Source organism: Anas platyrhynchos, chromosome 13, assembly GCF_047663525.1.
Source record: "Anas platyrhynchos isolate ZD024472 breed Pekin duck chromosome 13, IASCAAS_PekinDuck_T2T, whole genome shotgun sequence".
Classification (NCBI taxonomy): domain Eukaryota; kingdom Metazoa; phylum Chordata; class Aves; order Anseriformes; family Anatidae; genus Anas; species Anas platyrhynchos.
In genome coordinates, this window is record NC_092599.1 from 16,179,386 (window position 1) to 16,205,709 (window position 26,324).

The following is a 26,324-nucleotide window of genomic DNA, read 5'->3' on the forward strand; positions in this document are numbered from 1 at the left end:
GTGATAGGGAGAAAGGTTCTCATCATTCATCTACTGGAACTGGAGCACATGCAAAAACAATGCAGGAGGTAACACAAGCCTTATCTTGTTCGGTATGACAGCCCCAAACTTTTAATTTTGGGCACAGTATCTTTTTCTTCCTTAAGAAAATAATGGTAGACGAATTAACTAACACATGACTTCAACTGTCATTTTGCAAACACCACCACTTTACACATAGGTTAAAATAAAATTTCAATCTGTATTTTCCTGCAGCAAGATCTGAGTTTTAACCCTGAAAGGAACTAATTAAAGAAATAGATGTGTCAGATGTGCATAAAATCAGGAAGATATAATGTATTGTAAATTTAAAGACACAAACTCTGAGACTTCTGCTTTAGGTAAACTCAGTCATACAGTTCTGAATCAGGCAGAAGTAGGCAGCCTACTCAAGGTAAACACCCAATAAACCAGTTTCTATGCATTGTGCTGGGCATATAAAACAATAAGTCATTGCAAATTCTCAGGGAGTTTATTTTAAGTCTACAACCTCATTCCTTATCACAGAATATTGCAAATACTGCCTCTGTTTTAAAACAAAGATATGCTTAATTTCTCATATACAGTAGAAGTTAACTGCATTGACTAATAAAACCCGATCTGTATTTTATGTGCTTGAACCATCTCCCCTAGCCAGACAATAGTCTACTGAAAGCAAGGGCAGCATTTATACAGCACTACACAACAAAGTACTAACTTTGTAACTTTAGAAAGGTTTGGTTACAGGCAGATCACTCACTACAGGCTATTGGTTTACCCTGCCACTGGCTATAGTTTTATACTTTTATTAGTGGTATACTTTTTGAAGAATAACAACTAACGAAATCATAAATAAGAAGTGTGATTCCATAGAAGGAATGACCTGAAATGGACCTCACTGTACTTCCAGTGGCCTGATGTCAACTATTATTAAACTACAGGTTTTACAAAGTCTTCCACTAGACGTCTAGAGTTAAGCCAGAAGTTTTGGCTGTCATACAGGCAGTGATGAAAAACATATGAGTGGTAACAAGTCGTCTTAATATCGTTCTTCAGTACTAAGATGGGCTAATCTGAAGCAGCAGTTTACTCGGGTGTCACCCAGGGTGCCAGGAGGATCAAGAAGTTTGGAAGTGGAATTTTTCTTTATACCTACTTTCCACTTCACAGCATTCAGCCTAACTTCCTTTCTCTCTCTTTTTTAAAAATGAAATAACTGGACAAAAAGATCTCAGGTGGATTATCACAGTGCTTCTGGAAGAACTATCAAACTTGCAAGGTATGTCCAGATTGAATACCTATTATATTTAAATAGCAATAAAGAATTAAGGAAGAGGTTGTCAGTCACTTTGTGCAGATAAGTAACATCAGTTAATCTAGAGTTAGAGCTACCACTTTTTAATGAAACATTTGAAAATCTACTTTGCAGCTGAAATAATTCTGATTACTACATCTGGCTGCAAAGCAAAAAAAAAAAAAAAAGGCTACAGTGAACTGATTAACTCTTAAAGAAATACTTGTCATATCTTCTTAACAACTATCAAGAAACATTTTTCCTCAATTCTTACTATTTATGAAAATTTATGTTACATTTATAATAGTTACTATATTTACAACATAGTGTTAACTTTTGTAATTAGGTATGCAAGGAGGGCTTTTTAAATTAGATAACAGCAAAGTAATTGAAAATGGCATATGAAAGTGATAAGCTTCTTGAAATGAAAATAACCTAAAAATGCTCTAAGGTCATGTTCAGTAACACAAGTCAAGCAACATTTTCTATGAAAAGAAAATATTTTCTAAAAATATCTTAGTTTATAAACAAGCTATTCATTATTATACAACATAGTTTCAATATTGGACTATTTCTCAAGAAACAATAATTTTTCAGTAATCTAACTAACCAAAATATTATCTCCTGGTTTTAATTAAGCAACTTAAAAATCAGGAGAGAGTAGACAAAGAGTTAAACAGAAACACATTTATTTCTGGAATGGGACAATGACTAATAGAACCAGAACTATTTTTAAATATAGCTTTCAAAACAGCTATGGTCTTGCCTTTCTTTGGACAAAATCTGTGCACAGTGCAATGATTTGTGTTATTAATGAACACAGGGATTTTTCTCTGCCTCTGAGAAGACCACCAGAGTATCACTTAAACATTTCCTTTTCAGAAACAATGCCACAGGAAATTTGCCTCCCTACACAACCAGAAGTAATTTCTAAATATAATTCTTAGACTTTTTAAGTCTTAGATTCTTACCTATTAACTCCTTCAGTGTTGCAACTGGTAAGACAACAAATGCAACATGCTGCAGTACTGCCAAGGAATCCAGCCTTTTTTTTTCTTTTTTCATGCAGACATCCCATACTAGCAACATAACTTCTGTCCCCATAACAAGTGCTTGCCCTTCCATAATTCATGTTTAGAAGTTTCATGTCACTGAACTGTTGCCCATTTATGTGGGAATTTCCCACACAGTCTGTAAATAGTTTTAATCGTATTCACATACTATGAAATCACCTGCATTCGTCAGTTCAAAATGATAAATATTATCCTAAATTAACAGCAGAAAGTTTGTATCTTCTACATGCTATTTGGCATTCTATGTTTAGGTAAAGATAATCACATTGGTGAAGATAAATATGTCCCAAGCAATAATCACAGCATTTTTAGGATTGTTACACACTCAGAGAAACGAAGTCACCCTCATAGCATCTCTACGTGTAAAGTGCAGTCTCCAGATTCAGTTACCTCACTTTGAGGTGCCTTGAGTTCCAGTGAAAAGGTGTTTGTTATTCAGAAGATTTTTGTACCGAAGGAAAGGAGGATTGCTACAAAAATGAGCTCTCCCTGAATGCATTTGTCTAAACAAGAGTCACCCTTTCAGGTTATTATTCAGTAAAACACCTGAGTCTGCCTAGCAGCTTGCCTACGTCAAAAATGACTGTGACAATCTCTTATCCTTCTGTCTTCCTATTTAGCATTCCTTCCCCCTAAGCCAGGCTGTTCCCACCCATTCCTTTGCACTGGCTCTGATACCAGAGTGATTTAGTTTGTTCACCTGGAAAGAATGTGTGTTTTTTTCCTTGCTCACATCAGTTTTCTGCTGGTTTAGTGAGTTCAATCAGCTCAGTGAGCAGCCGGAATGGAAATGCTGGTCTGAGAGAGTAAAATATTTGTCTTGGAGCTGAACCAGCCTGAAGTGGCAGTAGCGAGCCATTAGTACTGTTGTATTCCTGAGCTATGTTTTCTGAAACAACTGGTAAAACATTTAATTAATTTATCATGGTAAAATAATTAAAGTATTTAAAGAAAAGTCTTTACAAACTTGAATTTTAGACTTTCATTTTTTAACTTCACTTATTCTTGAAGTTTAAGCATGCAGAATTTTTGTACAAGTGCTTTGAGATGAGCTACAGTCAGAGCATTTCTACAGAGACCTATCAACAGCTATTTACTGGGAAATTCAAAAACTCAGCCAGGAAAAAAAAACAAAACATAAAACCTCCATAAAGCCACATGTAGTTCTTTGGCCAATGCAATGCTGGAGTCGAACTTGGTTGCTGCTGCTAGCTATGAAGTCAATAAGTAATAAGGATCTCCTAATGACAAAAAGGGAAGACAAAGCAAAGGATTTTTCTCTTTCCTAAAACAATGTATCATAACTCAGGCTTTGTTCTACACAGAGAATTGTTTTCCCAAAATTTAACTTACACGGATAATAAATTTCATCAATGGCATATTGCAACACTACTTTTGCAGAGGTGTTTATGAACAACGGCTATTTTTTAAAAGCTGGTATTGGCCACTTTTCCAGTTGCAGCCTCAAGCTTTACATAGTTTGAAATCATGATAAGTTTACTGAACATCTGAAAGGAAAGATGCAATCCATTTGCTACGGGTGCAAGCATGGAAACAGATGTGACAGAAACCATGTCAATGGCTTCACAAGGCAACTTCCAGGAATATACATGAAAGATTATTGTTTAGGTACTATAAAACTACACATCTAGTGCCTATCACAATTAGAAATCAGCAGGGACTTAGCAACTAAATGTCCCATGACAAGATATACACTCTGAAGCTTGATATCTTACATACACAAACTGTACAACACTGAATACAGGTCAGTCAATTCGGAGCTAACCAGCCAGGGGAAGACCAGCTTAACATATTGGAAAACCCAGCTGTTAAAGCACTTGTCCAAGAACAAGAAGAACTCAAAAATCTGAAAGGCTTCAAACTCCTTATCTCTTCAGCATTTTATATGACAAAAGTGTTGGAAATTTTGACAGTTTTGCTGAGGCTGAAATACAAGATTGATAGGAACAGAGAGTCAAAAGGTGTACAGCCAAACAAGGCTGCGGTTCTCTCCAAACAAACAAATGTAGGTTCCACATCTTGATCTCCACACCATTTATTTTTGTTGACACTTCCAAGAAAACACATTGCATAGGATTGCAAGTACAACTATAGAATTCTTTCTAGGAGCATTGAAACAGAACAGTACTTTGAACACATAGAAGAGTACATGGGAAAATAGATGTGAATGTTCTTCTAAGAGGCTGCTAAATCAGTAAAAGAGACTGTGCTCAAATGAGCAGTCAACTGGAAGATTACAATAGACATTAAATTCAGAGTCATGCATCACATACCTGAAAGATACAATGTGTACTGTGCTTCTGCTTTCAGACATGTATTTGAGGTAAAGAGGTTACTTCTCTTTGAAATGGCAAATTTTATGTAAACTAAATACTGTTAGGTTTTATCATTTTATACACCCTGAAACGTACACAATCACACTAGTAGAATGTATACAACAGACAGCATTTTAATGTAGTTAGAACCCTATATAAGAAACATCAAAATCATCTTGGAAAAAAATAACACAATAAAATCCCCCAAACTCTGTATAAGCCAAGTCACCACGCTTGTACAAACCAGTGTACTCCTTTTCCTGTGATTGAGAACCAATGACAAAAGGTCTACATAAAGATATTTTCCAGCTATAAACAGATCAACAAGTGTATAATTAGGTGATCAAACAAGAATTGACATCCGTTTAGTATTTCCCTAAAGAGATTTATGATAGTCTAAACAGATAATTTTATAAACAGGATACGTATAATAAAATTTACAATAGCCTCTCTTGGTTGGCACAGCTTTCTGTAACATCTGAACTGCTTCCTGAATTGGGCTTTGGAAGAGAAAAATGTAGAGTTGAGAGCTGAATTTACACGTCTTCTTTTTCTTCTTTTAATGATAGTTGGCTTGTGAAAAAAGGACTTTACTCACCCTTTATGATAATCTCTGAAAATACTCCAAGAGAAGTCTTAGAGGTGTGATTAATTCATCAGTTTCTACTTGCTAACAGTTGACTAACTCTCATCTTAAGTGAATCCCCATATGAAAGAGACTGAAAACATCTCTGAAAAGAGCTCTGAGGAGAAGGACCTGGGGGTCCTGGTGGATGACAGGTGGATGACATGAGCCAGCACTGTGCCCTGGTGGCCAAGAGGGCTAATGGGATCCTGGTGTGCATTAAAAAGAGTATGGCCAGCAGGTCAAGGGAGGTGATCCTCCCCCTCTACTCTGCCCTGGTAAGGCCTCACCTGGAGTACTGTGTCCAGTTCTGGGCTCCCCGGTACAAGAAAGACAGGGATCTCCTGGAAAGAGTCCATCGGAGGCCACAAAGATGATATGGGGCCTGGAACATCTTCCTTATGAGGAAAGGCTGAGAGAACCGGGGCTGTTCAGCCTGGAGAAGAGAAGACTGAGAGGGGACCTCCTCAGTGTATATAAATATCTGAGGGGTGGGGGACAGAAGGATGTAGCCAACCTCTTCTCAGTGGTTTGTGGGGATAGGACAAGGGGCAATGGCTGCAAGTTAGAACACATGAAGTTCCGCACTGACATGCGAAAGAACTTCACGGTGAGGGTGATGGAGCACTGGAACAGGCTGCCCAGCGAGGTTGTGGAGTCTCCTTCTCTGGAGATATTCAAGGCCTGTCTGGACACCTACCTGGGCAGCCTGCTCTGAGGAACCTGCTTTGGCAGGGGAGTTGGACCCGATGATCTTTCGAGGTCCCTTCCAACCCCTACAGTTCTGTGATTCTGTGATTCAGGCAAACACAGCTAATGAACCATTTCAGGTTGACACTAATTACTTCCTTTATAAACACCACTTTAAAACCACCAATTAAAGAGCAGCAGCCAGTATCTCCAACAAGAGAGAGGCCTTTTTGACGAGACATTCCCCACCAGTACCAGCTGGCAGAATTCTTGTGACTTGATGAGATCCCTCATTTCTGATACCTACCTTGCTCACAGCGTTTCTTAAATGCTTGAAAGCAATTTCTAACCAAAATGTCATATATGTATACCTAATAAAACATAAAATTACTTTTTGTAACTTCAAGATGACTATGCACAGATGTCTCTGAGGAACACAGTCTAGTTCATGAGACCATACTGCCAACCACCTTCTCGGCAACATTTATACACAGAGTTTAAAAACAGTGGAAAAGGGGAGTGGAATCCTCAAACTCCAACCCACGCCATTAGGATTTGCAGTACCAAGACAGAATTTAGTCTATACTAGCTTCAGTGTTGGTATGTTTCTTCAAAAGTGGAGAGAAGCTAATTGCTCATACCTGATTCTTTATCTCCTTGTAGCATTGGATATCCTGGCCATAACGTTTTAGGTACTTGCATTTAGAACCTATATGAATTCAATAATTACAGCCTTCTCTTAGAGAGCTGCAAAGCGTTCAGTGGCGATTCGCATTGCCTCTTTTTTCCTTGCAGTCTAGTTTTACAGGAAAATTTGGTCAATAAAATAACTTTTAGAATAAAAACAGAACACATATAAAATATCCAAAGGCTTTGAACTGTGGATCATCAACACTCAGGTAACGCAGTGTACTGTAGTTAAGGACGAGACAATTTAGTGTCCTGGTTTTCCCAGTCAGAGGGGGCTAAAAGTAACCTGGTAAAAGTACGTTTCAAAGAATCTGAATGAAATTGAACAAACAGTTGGAATAGGACAGAGTTTGCCATATTTTTTAAAGACAAATCTACTTTTGAAACCATTGGCAGACTGCGTATTCCTCTCAAGAATATCAGAAAAAGATACCTGTAGCTACCTGACATGGTTTTTTCTGCTTTGAACGTGCCCTAAATGATCCAACATCTTTGTGTCTTCCAAACTGAATAGATAAAAAAGCTAGTTAAAAGCAAGGCACATTAGCCAACATATTCCATTAAACATATTTTAATTAAGAATTAATAAAAGAAATCCAATTCCAAATTCTGGTAAAATCTGCTACAAAACTACACTCCATTCTTTTAAAATCCTTGATTAAACAGTATTTTGCTTCAGAGGCCTAGTAAATGATGAAATTATTTTTTAAACTCAACTAAAAGAGCTTCAACATAACACTAATTTCTAATGGATTTCACTTAATTTTGATATTTTCTTGTAATATATAAATTTACAATAATAATTTCAATATTTTTATACTTCTGTCTTATAAATATTCTTTAACCTTCATATACTAATTAAACTCTAATATTCATAACAGACCATTTTTCAGCTAAGTGAAGATATTTTTGTGAAAACGATACTTCTGTTTGCTTTTTCACATGCACTGATTCTTGTATTTAGGGTTTCCATTTGTTTGTTTACTTTCCCATTCAAGGTTGACTATCCTGATCAAGAAAACATGAAAGAGTACACACTTCTTCTCTTCTTGGCACTGTGCTCTGCTAAATCTCTCACTGGTCCTTCATATTTTACGCTAAAGAATATGATGCTTCAAGACATGGAAGAAGAGGAAGAAGATGACGATGATGACAATTCTCTGTTTCCAACCACTGAACCAATTATACCACTGATTCCTTTTGATCTATTTCCAACATGCCCCTTTGGATGCCAGTGCTACGTGAGAGTTGTCCACTGCTCTGATCTAGGTAAGAATTAATTAGCGTGCCTGCTGTCCACTGGGTTCTCCTTTGGAGAAGTTTTTCCTTTTGAAGGATGAGTTCTACAGCTCCAATTCTATGGCACACCTTCACATGTTCCTACACTAGTCATTTCCAAAAAAAGCTTACACTATTTTTCCAATCAGGCTTGCAAACAACATCAGCTGTGCCAAGCACTTTTTTACAGAATAAATGTTTCCCAGACTTAATGTGTATCAGTTCAGGAAATTAATAAACTGCTACAGCCACCTTCCAATAACAATGACTTCTATTGATAACAACATAGAATGGAAAGGTATTTAGAAAATTTAGCTTTTTATCCACTAAGAGAGCAATCTCAGAATGTGAAGATGCTACTATATAAACATTTTTATTGTACTGTCTGCTGCTTCTTTTGCTTCCATGATGTTACGTCCAGAGGAGTACAAAAATTTCCTGCATCTTCTGTTTGCATTAGACAAGCTCTTAATTAGTCCCCCCTCTCAGAAAAGACTATTCCTACAGTACTTCACTCATAATTACAAAGCAACAGGTGAAATAACAAGACAGGACAGCAAAGGAAAAATAGGCCATAAATAAACCACTATTAAGTTATAAAGCAAATACACAAATGGGATACAAACTATTTCCTTAGCTTAACTTCCATTACAACTGCACATCACTGGTAACAACATTTTAAAAAAAGGCAAACCTGCTATTGTTAACTCATTCCTAAATGTTCTAAATCCCTAAGTATGAATTCATTATTTATTGTTCTAATTATAGTTAGTTATAGTGAATCAAAATATCAAGTTACTATCCCTTGGTAGTCTCCTCTGCTGAGTCAGGACCTCAGATGGCATGAATGGAGTGGTTTTGTAACTGAACAGTAAATGTGACTGGGGAATTTGTACAACTGGTAATTGAGTACTGGAAGCTGGAAGCCTATAGTTTGGCCTCTTCTACCAAGAACACATTTCTCAGCCCTGATGTTAACTGTGTGGCTATTTAAGCAACTGTGCCAGTACAACAGATGCTGAAGGCAGAGAGGAGCATCCAAAGGCAGAGCAGAGATCGCTTAAAGCTACAGCAACAGCCCTGTTTCCAAGGAGCCAGCAACTACAGCTTATCAGAGGACTGCTTTCTCCAAGGACTTCACCAGTTTCCGTGCAGAACAAGCTGTGCTCTGAAGCTGCTTATTTCCCAGATGCAAGGAACATGTAATGAGTACCCCATGTAAGCTTTTAATGGCTAGGAGTAGAAGAAATTATCCACACATTGTTGTCATCTGTTCCGACATAATTAGTTCCTCTCAGTATCAAAGCATTCCCTTCCATGTTGTGCTTTATGGCTGCATTTTCTTTCCCATCCTAGCTATCAACAATCTTACTGCGTTTTTCCATTTAGTAGTTAATTTCTTTGGACATCTACCTAGTCCTGAATTGTTTCTGTTTCTCTCACATACTTAACTAGGTTTGACATCGATACCTCGCAACATTCCACCAGATACGCGTATGATCGACCTTCAGAACAACAAAATTAAAGAGGTCAAAGAAAATGATCTCCAAGGGCTTGTATCGCTTTACGTAAGCTTGCTATTTTCCAATTTTGAAATCTTATTTAGCAATTTGAAATATCTTGATACTTTTAAAATATAAATGGTATTTTTCTTCCCCAACAGTACCCATAAAACACAGTCTGATGTCTGCATATTTGGCTGCTCACACATAGTAAGAAGCAGATTACTTTGATCTGTAAGAATTATGTTAAAACTCCAGAAAATGTACCTGGTGTATCTTATCAAAAAGATCCTCCAGATTTATTCAATCCTAAGCATGCACAAGAACACTCCTTACATTTTATAGGCCATAAGGCAAGTGCTTCTTTTAATCTGCTTAGCTGTAAAATACTAGAAGGAACAGGGGAAAAACAGAACTGTGTTTTCTTAGGGTATTTTCAAAAGCACACAGTATACAATGAATAGATAGACCACTGAAACCGGGGTTAAAAATCCAATTGACCTGAACAGAAAATGTACCAGCAATGAATTACTGAAAAAGTCATGTGCTTTACTACAGTTTTTTAACATGCTCAAGCAGAGATGCGCAGATAGACTTGAAAATAAGTAGCAATGGCGACTGATAAATCTAGAGTTGCAATACACAATCATTCCTTTTTAGAAAGAGAAAAAAAGAGACTCAGAGGCCCAGAAAGGGAGGTTAAATCTGTTTTGGAACACAATTTCCACAAGATGTCACTTTAGCTTCAGAACCAACAAATACTGACAAATTTCAAAATTTTCATTGTAAAAATGAAAAATTTGTACCACAAATTATAGAAAATTAAATAATTCTATTCCACATTAGAAAAACATGAAATACATGTTAAACCAATGTAAAACAAATCCCTTTTAACTCTATTTGGTTTCTGAGCAAGAACAGAAAATTTACTGGATCTAAACATTTATGCATTAGCTTTTTAATTATTATGGGTTAAACTAGGATATAAAAAGCAGGAATCATATAAATTCATCATTTGCAACAAAATGTTTCCAGTTTCCCTTAAGTTTCTCATGTTTGGGTACATGAGGGTAAACAACTCAACGGGGTTTATTTTCAGTATGAAAGCTCTAGTAGACATTAAACCTCCAAGGACTGAGCAAGTCACTGGAATACATCAGGAATCACCACATAATATATTAGAGTCACCACTTAATTATGTGATAACTGAAAACTCTGAGCTGCTTTGATTTTTCTCCTCAGTTACCTTGTGATTACATGGCAAGACCCAACAGACTTTTTACAAAAACTAAGTTCTCTTTGTACTCCTTGTCTGAGCACTAGTATCCTTAGCAAAGCCACAGATGGCAGTGTGGATTAGGAAGGAAGCATTTCCAGTTTAGTTCCTTAAGCTATCTTCATTTTTACTGGGAAAAAGATTACTTCTGTTTTGCTCTATTTTTTTTCCAACTCCATTGAGAAGATGATTGCCAACAGCTCAAAGACGCGAAAAAGGAATGAAAATTAGTAGTTGATACTGTCTATTAGTCTGTATGAAAAGACAGAGATGTGATCTGACATGCAAAATAATTTGATATAAGTCAAGATTTTTGGATGTGTTTACTCATTACATGATCTCTGATAATGAGATTATCACTCACTAGCAGTTTATGTAAAAGCACGTAGGAACAAAGAATAAAAAAGTCCATAAAAGAACCGGTGTACTGTATAGTCAAGAGAGATGCTCAAATTCACATGAGCTGAGCTGAAAAATGATGGCAAATGGGTGTCTATCAGTTGTATACAGACATTAACTTTTAAGAAAATCAGATAAAAAACAACTTTTATGACAGCATATTATGTTGAAAATAAAAATCAAGTTCTGAGTCTTGAGAATTTGTCTGCATTAAAATACAACAACAAAAGAATATAACCCTAGTCCAACATCACAAAAGATACAAACATCTTGTTTTACTAATCCTTCCCATTACCACCGGCAGGATACCTTGTCAGGTCTGAGTATTTGATCTCTACCTTCTAGCTGATGTTCCAGCTTCAGTGTTTTTTTTTGTTCTTCACAATGATGTGAAATGCCAAAAAATAAACAGTTTTGTTTTACCAAGCAAAAAGGAGGTGGGCAGGGGGGTGTACATTTAGTAAACAAGTTTCAGTGCCAGAGTTTGGTATTTTAGAAAAATATTTAATTGATAAACTACATATTAAATTCAAGTTTGCATCATGATAAAATACTTGTATAGAGAATTATTTTTTTTTGTATTGCTCTTTCCATATGTCATAGGCACTGGCTTTGAACAACAATAAAATATCCAAGATCCATCCAAAAGCCTTTCTACCAACAAAGAAGTTGCGACGACTGTATTTATCTCATAACCAGCTAACTGAGATCCCAACGAATCTACCAACAACTTTAGCAGAGCTCAGGATTCATGCTAATAAGGTTAAGAAAATCCACAAGGATGCATTTAAAGGAATGAAGTCTTTACATGTTTTGGGTAAGCCTTATTAGAAAAGAAAACTTCCTTATCAAGAAATTAAGATGTTATATACAATTTTCATTCAATCATTTCCCCAATGTGGAATTTCCTCTTTAAGAGATATCTATGCTATAGAAACTATAATTCACCATTTAAATTCCACTTGAAGGTGTTAGGTAGGTAAAGTTTCTGGGAACCCTACAAGTCTGGTTAGACAGCCTTTATTCACTGAAAGCTGTCACTACCATCCTCCAGAACAGGCAATCAAAGTTAAATAAACATCAATACATAAAACACTAGTGTTAGTAAATAAAATGCAATCAATTATTTATGACCTAGTTTAACATACAGAAAATTCCTATGCCATAAATATGTTATTTTTTCTCCCCCTTTGACAGAAATGAGTGCAAATCCTCTTAACAACGAAGGAATAGAGCCAGGGGCTTTTGAAGGAGTAAATATCTACCACATAAGAATTGCAGAAGCTAAATTAACTTCAATTCCTAAAGGTATGCTTTGTTTTACCTTTTCTATTTTACCTATGCTAGTTTAGTCTTACATAAAATGCTGTCACATCTATAGGATTGTTACAAATTTCATACATTGTTTTCTAATTGTGCATCCCGTCCAAACCACCTCCTGTCCTCATTTTTGCTTTCTGTACATGGCACTCGATTCTGCACCCTGTGGCACGCACACATGGAGATGCTCTGCTGGCCCCTCTCTTGCCCCCTCCTTCTGGCAGGCAGCCTGGTCCATCATCCAGTGGCTTTTCTCACGAGAAAAATTTGAAAAAAATGATAGGCAGCACCCACTTCTGGTCTTTCACACCAACTTCTCAAAACTCTTTACAGAGAAAGGACAAAACCTGACACTTGGCTTGGGTAATAAGGGATACAGAAGTCCCACTTCCTTTATGCATTTAATCAAAACCAAAACCTTCACTTTTGAATGTTTGAAGTGACTTTTTAGCTCTGCAATATAGCCAGCCCAACAGCAACTTCATGCAAAAACCAGAAGTAAGACCACAGCATTTTGTAAGTCTTTTGGTGTGTTTTTCTACGTGAAATTTATTATTAACTTTTTAATTAAATCCAGCATAACATACTACAAAATTAAATCACTCTTCCATGTAGAACAATTCATTTCTTGATTTGGAGTAATAATAAATTAAAGCACTAATTTTAGAAACCATTTACCTTTGCATAAGAAAAGTAGGTGTCTTTTTTTTAACAAACTAAAATGCTGCATGAAGGAAGTCAGTACAACATTCTACATGCCTTTTCTGTAGGTCAACGCAGCATGCAACCAAATTCTCATGATTTTGCCCTGCTAAAAACAGCTAGGTAGCCGAAAAAGGGAGGAAAATAAGCATAATACGTTATATTACATCATCCTTCTACTTACAGGGAAAGTAAATGCTAGCCCCTAAGATATTTATTTCCAGATCATTCAGATAAAGAAAGAATTTGTTTCTTATTAAATTCAGTCTCTTCTTCAAGAAAGATCAGATCTAAAACACATCAGTATAGAAGAATGCTAAAACAAATGAATAAACAAAAACCTCATGCCAATTCTTAAGATGAGGTAGTTTTAGGATCAAAAACTACTTGGCTGCTTATGGTAACACTCCCAAACCAAAAAAAAAAAAAAAAAAACAAAAAGGAAAAAATAAATTCTTCCAGTATTGTCATAATAGCATCTCTTGTCACTTATCGGAAGGAAACATATACATAGAACAATACAAATTTTCGTTTTGTTAAGGAGAAATATCCTCTAAGGAAATACAGTATGAGTTCCAACATGTGGGCTCAAACAGTAGCATCTTAAACCAGCAGGAATTCATAACGAGGACATTCTACACAAATGGAAAAGAAAGTACACGTGGGGAATCTTCCCTCTTGATACTACCTCAGGCACAAGTAGCAGCCCTGTGGAACTGTAAATGGGAATGTAAACTGGGGGGGAAAAAAAACATGAAAGCATGTCAACCAGCATAAAGACAGGCTGTAAAACACAGCCCTTTTCTTCAGTATTCCTGTCTCAGCCAGGGCTGCAACAAGCAGCAGTGGGAGCAGTGCTCTCCTCAGCCATACTAGGACCAGAAAGAGGTGGTTTGTCTTGCTTGGTGCCAGTGAGCTGCCAAGACAAATGCTAGTCAAACTGAAGGTAGGATCAGCAAATGGAAACGTCACTGCCTTCCTTTGCCCTCACTAACAGGATTTTGCATAGAAGATTTCCTGTCTTCTGGCCCATTCACAGAGCACACAACCAGCAGTTCTGAACTGGGACTACTTGGCTCCACGTGAGAAAACAGTTTGCATACCAGCATGGAACAGAACATAGCAGATACCTCACTGTGCTCAGACAAGCCCAAATGCTTTCCTCACAGATCAGCTGTTAAGAGCTATAATGGAGCAATTGCTACCTCCCTTGGAAGAAAATACGCCCCTACAAAAAAATGAGAAATCACAGGTTCCACAGGAGTAGGAATTTGACTACCAATTGTTAAATAATTGCACATAACAGCCAACTGACAAGTTTGAAAATCTTAATATTAGCATAGGCACTTTTTTTTTCTTTTTGAAAAGTTTCTATTTTAAACAAAGTGATATGGACTTTTTTTTTTAAAGTAGCATGCCTCTACCCAATACATTTGGTTGAGACAATCCTCCCAAGAATCTTCACCCAACTCCACACAAATGAAAGGAATGTTGTGAATATAATAAATATTCAAAAGAAAAAAAAAACTGATAAATAAGTTGTTTGATTTTTCTCATGCTGAGCATTTTTCCCCAATAGGATTACCTTCAAGCCTACTAGAACTGCATTTAGATGACAATAAGATCACAGCAGTTGAAGTTGAAGACTTTAACCGGTATAAAGACCTTCAAAGGTAAAATTATCCTGCAGAATGCTTTTATTTGATAAAAGGTCCAAGCTGGCAGGACCTCTTATTCAGTACTTCTCTTGTAAATAGGAAAAAAGAGAATTCAAATGTGTATGTTTTAATATGAACTGCCATAAATAAGACCAAACCTTAAATGCACATATACAAACTATACATAAAGAAACATCGGCCACTTTATTACACCTTACTTGGAATTCTGAGTAGAAATGTATGTTAGGAACAGCATCTGATTCTAAAATGTCATCAGCAAATTCTTGCCTCGAGGTGTCTGGAGCAACGTATCATGTTCTTTATATAGTATCTCATAATGTGCTGGTAGTAATATGCCACATCTATGTACTGCATGCATACTCATTGTACATGAGCCTTTGTGGTCACAATATTTATCAACAGTATTTAGTATTTTCTCTAGCCTGTTCCCTACCAGGCCCAGGCCTTTTAACTTCTTTTTCACTCATCTCACAACCCCCCACAAAAAGTGGCATACAGCAACACCAACTGTTTTCCCTTTTAGGAACAGAATGCCTTTCTTGCCACTAACCTTATAGGATTTAAGAGCCCTAATAGCTTTTTTAACCCCAGAGAAGGCCTAAGGGAATTGGAAAGAGACACTCCACACACATCCCAAAGAAAAATACAAAAGGATGGCATGAAAAGGGAAATTTGAGTCTTGTGTATACAAATACCTGGGAAAACTTGCAAATTCTAAGAGAAATAAATTCAGTTCCTGAAAATTAGCTTGAGAGAAACAAAGGAGTTGGTAAAGGAAACAACTTGATAGCTGTTTCCACATGTGATGGGGTTGAACGAAAATAATTGTTTCTGAGGAATGAATCATGGATGTAGGACAAAAGAAGGAAGTTCTATCTCTAAAGCTCAGTTAAGTACTCTGAAAATAGGGCTGCGCAGCACTGAATTTTTAATTTGGTAATAGAAAGAAATACCGAAGAACTACCAAATGGCTTTTGAATATCACCTTCAGTTTCTGAAAAAATTAAGACAGAAAGGAGAAAAAGGGGACTGCAGGATGAGTAGTGACAGCAGCTCCATCTGGCCTAAGTCTCCACCTTCTGAATCACCTTCCTAGCAACACAGGCTGAAGGCTTACACCAAAAAATCTAATTAAAGCCTGATTAAGAAAAACATGGAAGTAGGAGAAAGGATAGTCCTGCTTATTTTTAAAATACAATGGTTTTGACTAGGCTACAAATATTACTGTTACTTTACAAGACTTGTTCTTCTTTGGCTATTTATTAGAACAACACATTTTGTTTCTCAATGAGTCTATTTTCTACCTACACTACCTGATAAAAGGGCATAGCTTATTTTACAAGCAGATTTGTTGATGTTTATCATTAACTCTTGCACTAAGAGAAAAAAGCCTGCAGACAAAATCGTCTATGGGACGATTGCTCACATCTGGCTAGCTGCTGTCCTTTAAAGGGAGATTAAACTATGAAAAAAATATTTATTATGTCAATGGTGGTTTTCTTTCCATCAGAGGTAAGATTTCATCATCCTTCGCCAGTTCTTTTTCCCCATGTGTACTCCTGTGAATTTCAATCTTTAAAAAAAGCACGCTCTTGAATGCTGTTGTGAATCTCAATCTTTAATTAAACATTCTTTGTACTATTTCTAGGCTAGGCCTTGGGAATAATAAAATCAAAGATGTGGAAAATGGAAGTTTTGCCAACATACCAAGTGTCCGTGAAATCCACCTTGAAAGAAATAAGCTCAAGAAAGTTCCTCCTGGATTACCCGACTTGAAGTATCTGCAGGTCATACACTAAACTTAATAGAAGGCTTTGGGAGTTACGAGTTGTTTGATTTTCACAGAGCTATATTGATTGGGAAAATAATTAAAAATCATAATTAACTGTTACTTAGACATTTCGACAAGCCCCTCTGACAAGCCCCTCACGTTAGGAAAAGCTGAAAGCATATATGTCCTTAAAGAAATCAGCTGAAACATCAAGAAGTATAAGTAGGAGAAAAAAAACAACACATTACACAGAGAACATATATTTGCAAAAAAGTTTGTTATAGATTTGTTATAGTTTTCATTAATATGAAATATGCTAATGCAAGCTGGAATGGAAATTTTTCCTTTCCTACACTGAAAAATCTTAAATCCAGATAAAATTCTTTATAAGGCTGAAATGACAATATAAGATTTTAAAATCTTTATTTAGAACATATCTATCTAGTAAAACCTTTTACCTCTGAATATTACTTCTTTCCATGTCTCATTTCACCTCTGGTTAAAGGAAAATCTTTTTATGTATATATGTATGTATATAGATATAGATATATATATATATATATATATATATATATATAAGTATATGCATAAAACATCAACTTGTAATGTAAACATAGTTATATTATGTACAGCAAAAGAATTTTCACCAATGTACTTTACTTAAATTCAAAATTCTACTGCCATTTTTTTCTTTATAACTAATTTAAGCAACATCAGCATTAGACCAATCTATTTGTAAAAAACATTCCAACAAGCCTTTCCTAATATCAGTTTTTCTAGAAACTATTTTTATGAAATGTATAAAATCACTGAAAATTTGCATTATAGGAGAATATAATACCATAGTATTGTAATTATGACTACAAGAGAACATAGAATTGCATTTTAGGATAATATTCCATATGAACAGAGTTGAATTATTCTGGCAACACCCTGATAAAATACCATGAAACTTTTTTTGTGTGTGTAATAGGAGAGATTGTGACAGGTGGGAAACGTTTTCTAAAGACTTAACATGAAATTTTAATTCTGGATATTATTAAGAGTTTATATCCAACTGTTCTTACAACAAACCTTAGTTATCTATGTAATAATGAATGTTTAGACATTTTCCTCATTTACATACTGAACTATTGTACTCTACTGTTCATTATTGTTGCAGGTTGTCTTCCTTCATTCTAATCACATTGCAAAGCTGGGAGTGAATGATTTCTGTCCAACAGGAAGAAGAAAGAAGAAAGCATTATATAGTGGCATAAGCCTTTTCAACAATCCTGTAAAGTACTGGGAGGTTCAGCCTTCAACTTTCCGTTGCATTTTAGGCAGAAACAGTGTGCAACTTGGAAATTTTCTGAAGTGATACTAAAGTTGGGCATTTCAAAAAGTAACCTGTCAAAATCAGTACTACATTACTTGAAATTTGCTGAAAAATGTCAATTTTACAGTATTTAATCAGTTTACAAAGTATTTACTATTTCAGAGAGAATTAATTAGAAACAATATTTTAGTAGGATCCATTGTCTTCTTTGACAATGTTCAAGCTAATTTGAGTAATTTAAGCAAAAATTTTTATATCTCATGGAAGGGCTCTTGGAAGTGGAACTGGAAACTGTATTTGGTGTTTCCTGTAATTGATGTTAAATACTTTACTTTAGTAACATACTGTTGACATATTCTTTCTTTAAAATAAATTCTAAAAATCAAGTGGAAACAACTTTTTCCCCAGTAAGGACCTTTTCCTCTGCTAGAAAGTATTGAAAGAAAAGCTGCAAGAAATCTGTCAAAGACAACTTCTTTTGCCATTTCTGATAATCAGTAAACAGGCAAATATGCAATAAGAAGGTACAGTATTGTGAGGTCTTTTGTTTCTAAACTAGAACATATTTTAATTTGTGAGATAAAAGTGGTTTTCATACCCAGAACTACCACATGAAGACACTTAAAAGTTTTTGGCATGTATTCCTACATCTTTAATAGGGAAATGTCCAATGTTTTGCTATCAGTATAATTTGAAGCACTCTGAACATTAAAAAGTAGGATTCAAGTCTTATCATATGCTTTAAGCTTAATAGGAATGTTTATTAAACTCTCTTTAGGCCAGCACAAATATTTTCTTGTATCTATAATAATTGTAATCATGATTTTCATTTATTTTTTTTCTTCCTTTATATTTTGACCTCACACGGGTTAAGACTCCCTCGTTAACGTTAGTAACTATCCTAAAATTGCTGAACGCAAGCACATAGCTGGAACTCAACTGCCCTGACTTCTTACGTAGGTCAGCACATAGAATTCTCAATACTGACAGTACTGTATAAAATGGATATTTTATATATCTATTTAGTGTATATTTGCTATTGGGATTCAAAATAAATTAAATAAATTTAAAGAATACTTGCATTTCTATATTTTATTCTACGATAGATCATGTCAAAACATCCAGAGGTTACATCCAAACACCTTTTTGACTCTCCTCTAGGCATTTTCTCTATTCTTCCTTTTCCCAAATACACATATCTTGCAGATCATTTAATACTGCCAGTCTTCAACAAAACTAAAAATTCAACAATTTACTTGAAACTGCTACAGGAAATGACACAGACTACTAGTAGTAGAAGAACTGCATAGAAATCAAGCAATTCTGAACCTCTCTGGCTTTCCCACCTCCCTAAGTACATAAGTACACTAAGCACTAAATGTTGTCTAAATTTTTTTTCTTAAATCTTCAAGTCTTTGCGTTCGTTCTTTTGTTAGCATCACTCTGCTGTTTCCAAATAATATGTCTTTATGTCAATGACCAACATAGCTATGATGATAAAAGCCTGTAGGATCAAGTACCCTAATTATTGAAATCTTTTATAACTTCTTCACTCAGCACGCTTAAAAGCCTGTGAGGACCCCAAACCACATTTTTGTGAGCCAGTGGAGGCTCTTCGCAAAGGGTGAGTTTTTTGCAAACACAAACTTTGTAAAACACTTCCAGGCAGAATAAAAACAAACCAAAACACTAAAAACAGAAACAAAACAAAATCCTGAGCCTGCAGATCACCACGCATCTGTTCTTGGTTTCTAAAGAGGTTTCTAAGGGGCGCTCTTCCTAGCAAATAACATGGGGAAAGCACTGATTGGTACTGAAAATATTAATTAATGAATATTATATTCTTTATCAATCGGTGTAGTTTATAACATGGGTTTCTTTAGTTATAGCTGTATTATCATGAATGAGAGGAGCTATGATTTCTAAACACAGACGTACATTAGAAGACAAACCTCATGGATATATAGAAAAAAAAGGTACTGCTTCAGTACTTGTTTGCACTAGAGAATTAGTTACTACACTTGGAGGAAACACAGAACTATTATGTACCATTCATACAGGGAATACATACTGGGAAAGCTCTGCATTCCCAGTGAAGACAGTTTGAGCCCCTTGGTACACTGCACTGGAAATAAATCCAGCAGTAACATCCAGACCAAGCCATGGGAGAGTGAGCTAACTCTCTAAGCCACCTTTATGAGATTTACGTGGAGAACGAAAGAATGCTAAAAAGAACAAGGGCTGAAATAAGTGACAAAGAAACAGCATAGCAGCATAAAGAATAACACACCAAACAGATCAGTCATTTATCTTACAGTTGTTATCAAGCAGAATCTGTAAATTCATTCTCCAGCAGGAGTACTTACTACTTCATGATTACAGCCCAAGTGCACATTCAGACCCTTAGGGAGATAGCAGCTGTCTCTGACAGGGTACCTTGCCTTACACTTCCATAAGTAGATCATAATCCCATACCAGAGGGACAAGGCACTGTCAACAACAACTGACTGTCCAAGAAGAAAGTGAAGATTTGAAATAAATGGCTGTTCTTATCTCTTAACAGCTAGAAAGCTGAAATCCTTTATGTTCCACAACAGGTTCACTGTTTATAATGTTTACTACCAAAAGGACAGGCAAATAAGGGATGAGGCAGGAAAATTTGTAGATGACTGGAGGATAACTGGGCAAAAAGACGACTTGAGGGACTTGAAGTAGAGAAAAGAGTTCAAGTAGAAACATAATAGTAAAAAGAAGTTCAATCCTGAAGATTGTGTAATGCAATACTTTATTCTACACTGATTCATTGGTAACAATTAAAAGACCAAGCTTGATGGGGCTTTGGGCAACCTGGTTTAGTGGAAGGTGTCCCTGCCTGTGGCAGGTGAGCTGGAACTGGATGGCATTTAAGGTCCCTTCCAACCCAAATTCTATGATTCTTTGAAATATAACAGAAAAAGTGACCAATTCCTTATCTAATTCATGTTTATGCACTGGACAACAGGAGCACTGCACCTGCCAAGACTAAGACATTTAAGAAGACTGACTCAGGTCTGAACACTGTAGTACAACTTCTGTTTCTTTTTGTTAGCCTACACTTCTCCACCCCAAAGCAGTCCAACTCAACCCAGCGCCAATAAGCCTACCTAGCAGCAAGGAGCCCTTGGAAGCATTTACCTATATTCTCCATAAGTCTTAGTAATTGCATTTTGCATAATTTTTCCAAAGATTACATACGTGTGCAAAAATAAAATCCCTCTAACTTTTGTCCAAATGACCTGTGTGCCTCCACTAGGCACATTTAAGAAAAATAATAATAAAAAAAAAACAACACAGGACTTTTTAGGTCTCCTGAGGCAACAAGTTGTGGCTGAGGCTAGATAACAATCCTAATGCAGCCTCCAGAAAGTGTCCCCCCTTGTTGGACCTCATCTGAAACCTTCCTTGGGGCATGGTTTCTGTAGAGTAGTCCTAGGCTCTAGGAAGTAGCATGCCTTGTGCTATCTAAACCTAACAATTCCTTATACATATACCCCTAAGGGCTTCACCAAATTTTAGATCTCCTCTTGAAGTCAATATAATGGGAAATGTAAAAATGTAGCAAAGTCTTAAGACGTAAAGGACTATTTACTCCCAATTTCAAAGCCCTAAAATTTGTCTTGCTTCCTTCTCTTTCCTCTTTCCCACGCACAGTGCTTTTTGCTCTTTGCCATGCACAGTCAGCACGCATGGATACACATACCATTCACAGAAGAAACTGCATCGCAATTTCAAGATACTGTCCCCCATGCTCACACATAGTAAATAGCTTCTAAAGGGTTTTATCAGTTGCTCAGCTTTTCACCATCTTCAGGGCAAATTCAACTAGCATTATATGTTAAATAATTTTCTCTGCAACTTAATTTACATTAACAATTCTGCATTAAAGCAGATAAGTATAAAATGGTTTGCTTTACTTGTCTCCCATAATTTATTTAAAAAAAAAAAAAAAAAAAAAGGGGGGGCAAAAACTTCTTATATCATGTTACATCAGTTCTTAGGATTTCTGACCATTGCTTATGAGAAATAGTTAAGTTCAGTGTCCTTCCTCTTTTCAGAGATCATTTTTCAGCTAGCATTTGTGGGTAATAATGAATACATCACGCACCTTGTCTATTTGTCTTTGACATACTTTAACATAAAACCAGCTGGATGTCATAATGACAAGTAAATGTTACAACATAAAATGCACCTTACACAGTTTCAGCAGTCTCCTGAACAGAGTAATCGCCAACTGCTGATCATACACTGGTGTTCAAAGGCCTGGCCACAGAAGGATGCACTTGAGTTATCAACAGACAAGGAGAAAACTGCCAAGGAATCACCTCTACATCTACATTCTCTGCAGATGTTATGGAAAGGGGGAAAAGGGAGAAAGACAGGTTTGATATAAATCTTTCTAAGATTCTTCCTCTAATACATATTCCTGCTACATTCCTCTAATAAAAACAATATATATATCACATCTAAGCTTTCCAAACTTTAATACATTTCTCTCTTCTGAAAATCTGCCCTTACAAAAAGACAGTTTACATATTTCGCCAGATGATGGCAGCCTGTTGTTACCAATTGAAGGAAAATTCTAAAGAATAACTAACAAAGATTATTACTGCATGGTAACAAATGAGTAAACTTCACAAATATTGACTAAGCAAAATAGCCTATTTAAGTGCTAAATTACTATGGAGATGTGTTGATTTTTCTTTCTTTTTCAGCAAGACCAGTATCAATAGTCTTCCTCCTCTGCCCAGCTGCCACTTTACATGAAGCCTGCAGGTATTCAGTGTATCTGGCACTTAGCTGAAAATGACCACTATTCTCTGAAGTATCTGGGGAGAGAAAAGGACAAATGGACAGAGAAAGAGCACAGCCCCTGCATGGCCTTAGGAAAAAAACTTTAAAAGCATGAAAGTATCATCAAATATGAGCTGGATGAGCAGACAGGGAGGTGTATTTAAAAACAGCTTAACAGTGGGACCCAGAGAGTAGTTAGTACTGGAATGAATTCTACTTGGAGGCCATTAACCAGCGATGGACAGGGGACAGTGCTGGGTCCAATCCTGTTCAATATCTTCATTAATGGTCCGGATGATGGGGCACTGTACTCTCAGCAAGTTTCCTGATGACACAAACTGGCAGGAGTGGCTGATAACCCCAGCCAGTGAGTGACAACCCCAGAAGGTTGTGCTGCCATCCAGCGGGACGCAGACAGGCTGGAGAATGGAGTTACAGGCCAGGAACCTCCTGAAATCCAACAAGCAGAAGTGCAAAGTCCTGCACTGGGGAGGAACAACCCCAGGCACTGGTAAACGCTGGACTGGCTGGAAAGCAGCTTTGCAGAAAAGGGTCCTGGTGGATACCAAGTTAAACATGACGTGCCAGCAGTGTGCTTGCACTGGCAGGATAAGGACAGCATCTTTATTCCCAGTGTTGCTGTCACCAAGTTCCTCCTTGAACAAGGAAGCCAGGGAAGCCTGGATTCCTATGGGCTTGAGTCTTACAACCCACAGGTTCTTCCAGCTTGTTTCCACCTCACTCTAATACCTCAGCGTGTTCTCCTGCAGCTCCATTCCACAGCTGCCATCCGTTTGGCTGCCAAGTGACAGAGCTAAAAGTATGCCAAGGGCTTAGTCAACATGTCTGGTTTGTCTTGCCATCTGGCTGCTTACTCCAAGAACAAGAACTGTCTTTTTTCTCAGCTGAAGTACCTACTTGGAGCACTTTCTTTTACCCAGCTGCTGTTTCCACAAGTTTTAGAAATACATGTCTATTTTCCTATGACACCAAATATATTGGGTGAAATAATTGACAAACACCAGAGATAAATCGTCCTTTCCACAGAAAATCAAGAAAGTTCAGCTACTGTCACCATAATGAAATTTATCTATGTCCTAAGAAGCAACTTCTGCTGTCTCTCAAAGACAGTAGTTACCAGCATCAAACTATTTACCATACCTGTTCGACCATAGTTGTCCATTTACTAATACTTATGACATTTCTTTTCAAGTTTAAGCTAAATTTAGCTAGCTAATTTTTTTAGAGCCTAAGTTTCCAGCTAATATTTTGATATTTACTACTAATAATGCTACAAGTGTTGTATTGGCTGAGTGGAATCAACTGATGCAACTTCAAATGTCTCAGAAAAGACTGCCCAGTAAAGCTGAACAAAACCAAGAAGTTTCAACTTTACAAGCTTGACCTATGCCAGTTTGTTCTCTCCATTCTTCAAAGTTTCTGGATATTTTCCTGATTACTGCCTTGATTTAAAAAAGTGTTTTCCTAAATGACAGATTAGCAAAATCAGAAAATTAGTAACATGACATTCATTTTCAATGAAGTTCAAGTAAAAGAAGAAAATTCATAAAATATTAAGAATATTGTCAATCATCACTGCTTATTACTTCATAGTCTTAAGAGCAGATTCCTAGTTAAAATATTGCACTATTGATCCAGAAAAAACTAACATCCAACACATCAGACAGAAAAAACATTAATATTGCCATTTTACTTTAATCAGAATTTTACACAAGCAGAATTATAAGGTCAAAGTAATGAAATAATGGTCTGAAGCCTCTATTTTTTTTTCTCCTTTTCTATGCTGAGAATTGAAGATTGTTTCTTGTTTTTTTCCTTCCTTCTGGGGAGACTAGAGGTTTGAGAACAAAGCTTCTAATTGGAAACATACGGAAAAGCCCTAGAGTAAATGAAAATCTGACTCGAACTCCAAATGCCACGTATCACATACCAGTGTCTGAATTTATCTGCTGAGATACACAAAAGATTTACCGTGCATACTCAGTGAAGCACCTGAGATGAAAGACAGTGTGAAGCACAAAATAAACAGAAAATCTTCTTTGCTATTTAAGAGATTTCCAAAAGTAATCAATATTTTGAAACCAGGAGTTCAGATGTTTCTCAAAGCTCATGTTAGCCAATAGAAAACTAGCTCAACAGAATAGGCTGCCAGCAGACAGGCTCCTTGCAGTTTTTCACATAAAATATGAAGTTGAGTTCTACTCAACAATGCAGTTCTGGATTTAACCATTCTGCTTCTACGACTGAGGTGGGAAAACCATACAGCCAGGTTTTCCTATCCATACACCCTTTTTCTGTCTCAAATTCATGTCCAGGAAAAAATTGAAGACTATGAGATTTTTGGAACAGCTGCACTATGGATGCAGTTTTGATGAGAATCCCACACATTTTCACACAGTGAAGTCTTGCTACAAAGTCCCTGGGCATGAGCAGTAAATCTAAAAAGCCTGGATGCACGAGGCTAACTGCATATATACAGACCTTGTGCAACATGTCTCTCATGCCAGATTCATTATGCATGTACTACCCATCATCACCTTTACAAAGTTCTCTATCAGAACCAATGGGAGCAATACTGAAATTAATATGCACTCTTCACAATCCATCTGGAGTAACTGTTAAATAGTTACTTTCTCTCCTTATTTACAGAAGACAGTGAAGCATGGAAAAAATCTCGAGTCGACTAGTTGCCAAAGGATATAAAATTTCCTGAGAGACAGAGAGGGAGCAAGTCATCAGCACTAGCATGCACTTGCCTCTTAACTGCTCAGCCTGTGTTATTTCCAAGTTCCAAGTGCTTTTTAGATATAAAGACGAATGACAACATTTTTCCTTCCAGAAACAATCTTCACAGAATACCTTAACTCCTTTCTTTCTTCCTTGTGGAAAAGAAACGTGGCCTACCATTCTCGTTCTAAAAGACAATATTTTACCTCAATTTATATCCTGCTTAGGGCCAACAAGAACATCCAGACATCATACCAGCATTTTTCTTTCAAGCCCTATCTTCTTTCTATTCTACAAGATTAAACAAGGAACAGGCAAAATGAGTCACGGGGCACGAAGAAAGGGAAGAAATCACAATATTATTCTGAACAATAGATGCTCAGATTCAAGAAGGGTAGAAAAATCAACTATTCTGCAAGAATAATACATGCAATTGTCTACTCATTTGTCCAGCAGCTATACTGCGAGGCAGCATTATCACTTGCCCAAGAAAAAGTTAGTTACATAGCCAGAAATCAGTAATTTCACAAAAGTTTACTTTGCTTTTCCAAGTACCTGTTTTCACTGATATTTTAAATTAATACATAAAATTGCCATTTAGATGTTATGCTCCTGTAAAATATGCGAATAATTTCTATTACCTCAAATACTAAATTTAATTTCGCAAAGAACTTGTTTCCATTTATAACATGACTAAGAAAAATAAAGTTAAATAACTTGCAGAAATACATACGTATTAAGTAAATGCCAGTATGGCAGTGTAAAACTTTGCCCC

At 36.4% G+C, this 26,324-nt stretch overlaps 2 protein-coding genes across 6 annotated transcripts in view; one reads left to right on the top strand and one right to left on the bottom strand.

Annotated features, from left to right (window-relative positions):
- CENPP (centromere protein P) overlaps positions 1-26,324 on the bottom strand; it is a 150,428-nt gene that overhangs the window by 69,802 nt on the left and 54,302 nt on the right. The gene's annotated exons all lie outside the window — the stretch shown is intronic.
- Positions 982-19,047, top strand: ASPN (asporin). Of its 2 annotated transcripts, XM_072044238.1 has the most exons (9): positions 982-1,297; positions 5,291-5,363; positions 7,725-7,995; positions 9,460-9,572; positions 11,785-11,998; positions 12,379-12,489; positions 14,783-14,876; positions 16,531-16,669; positions 17,816-19,047. In XM_072044238.1, exons 2-9 carry the CDS (start codon positions 5,325-5,327, stop codon positions 18,011-18,013), a joined length of 1,179 nt encoding a protein of 392 aa, XP_071900339.1. In that variant the 5' UTR covers positions 982-1,297; positions 5,291-5,324; the 3' UTR covers positions 18,014-19,047. The 2 variants fall into 2 exon arrangements, with proteins under 2 accessions (XP_071900339.1, XP_005025682.1); XM_005025625.5 differs by lacking the exon at positions 5,291-5,363 and having other exon boundaries at positions 984-1,297.

Bases quoted from the DNA above. Each gene is read 5' to 3' on its own strand.
- ASPN (XM_072044238.1), top strand. From the start codon at position 5,325: ATGATAATCTCTGAAAATACTCCAAGAGAAGTCTTAGAG. The intron at 5,364-7,724 runs GTGTGATTAATT...TTCCCATTCAAG, and splicing joins CTCCAAGAGAAGTCTTAGAG to GTTGACTATCCTGATCAAGA. The intron at 9,573-11,784 runs GTAAGCTTGCTA...CATATGTCATAG, and splicing joins AAGGGCTTGTATCGCTTTAC to GCACTGGCTTTGAACAACAA.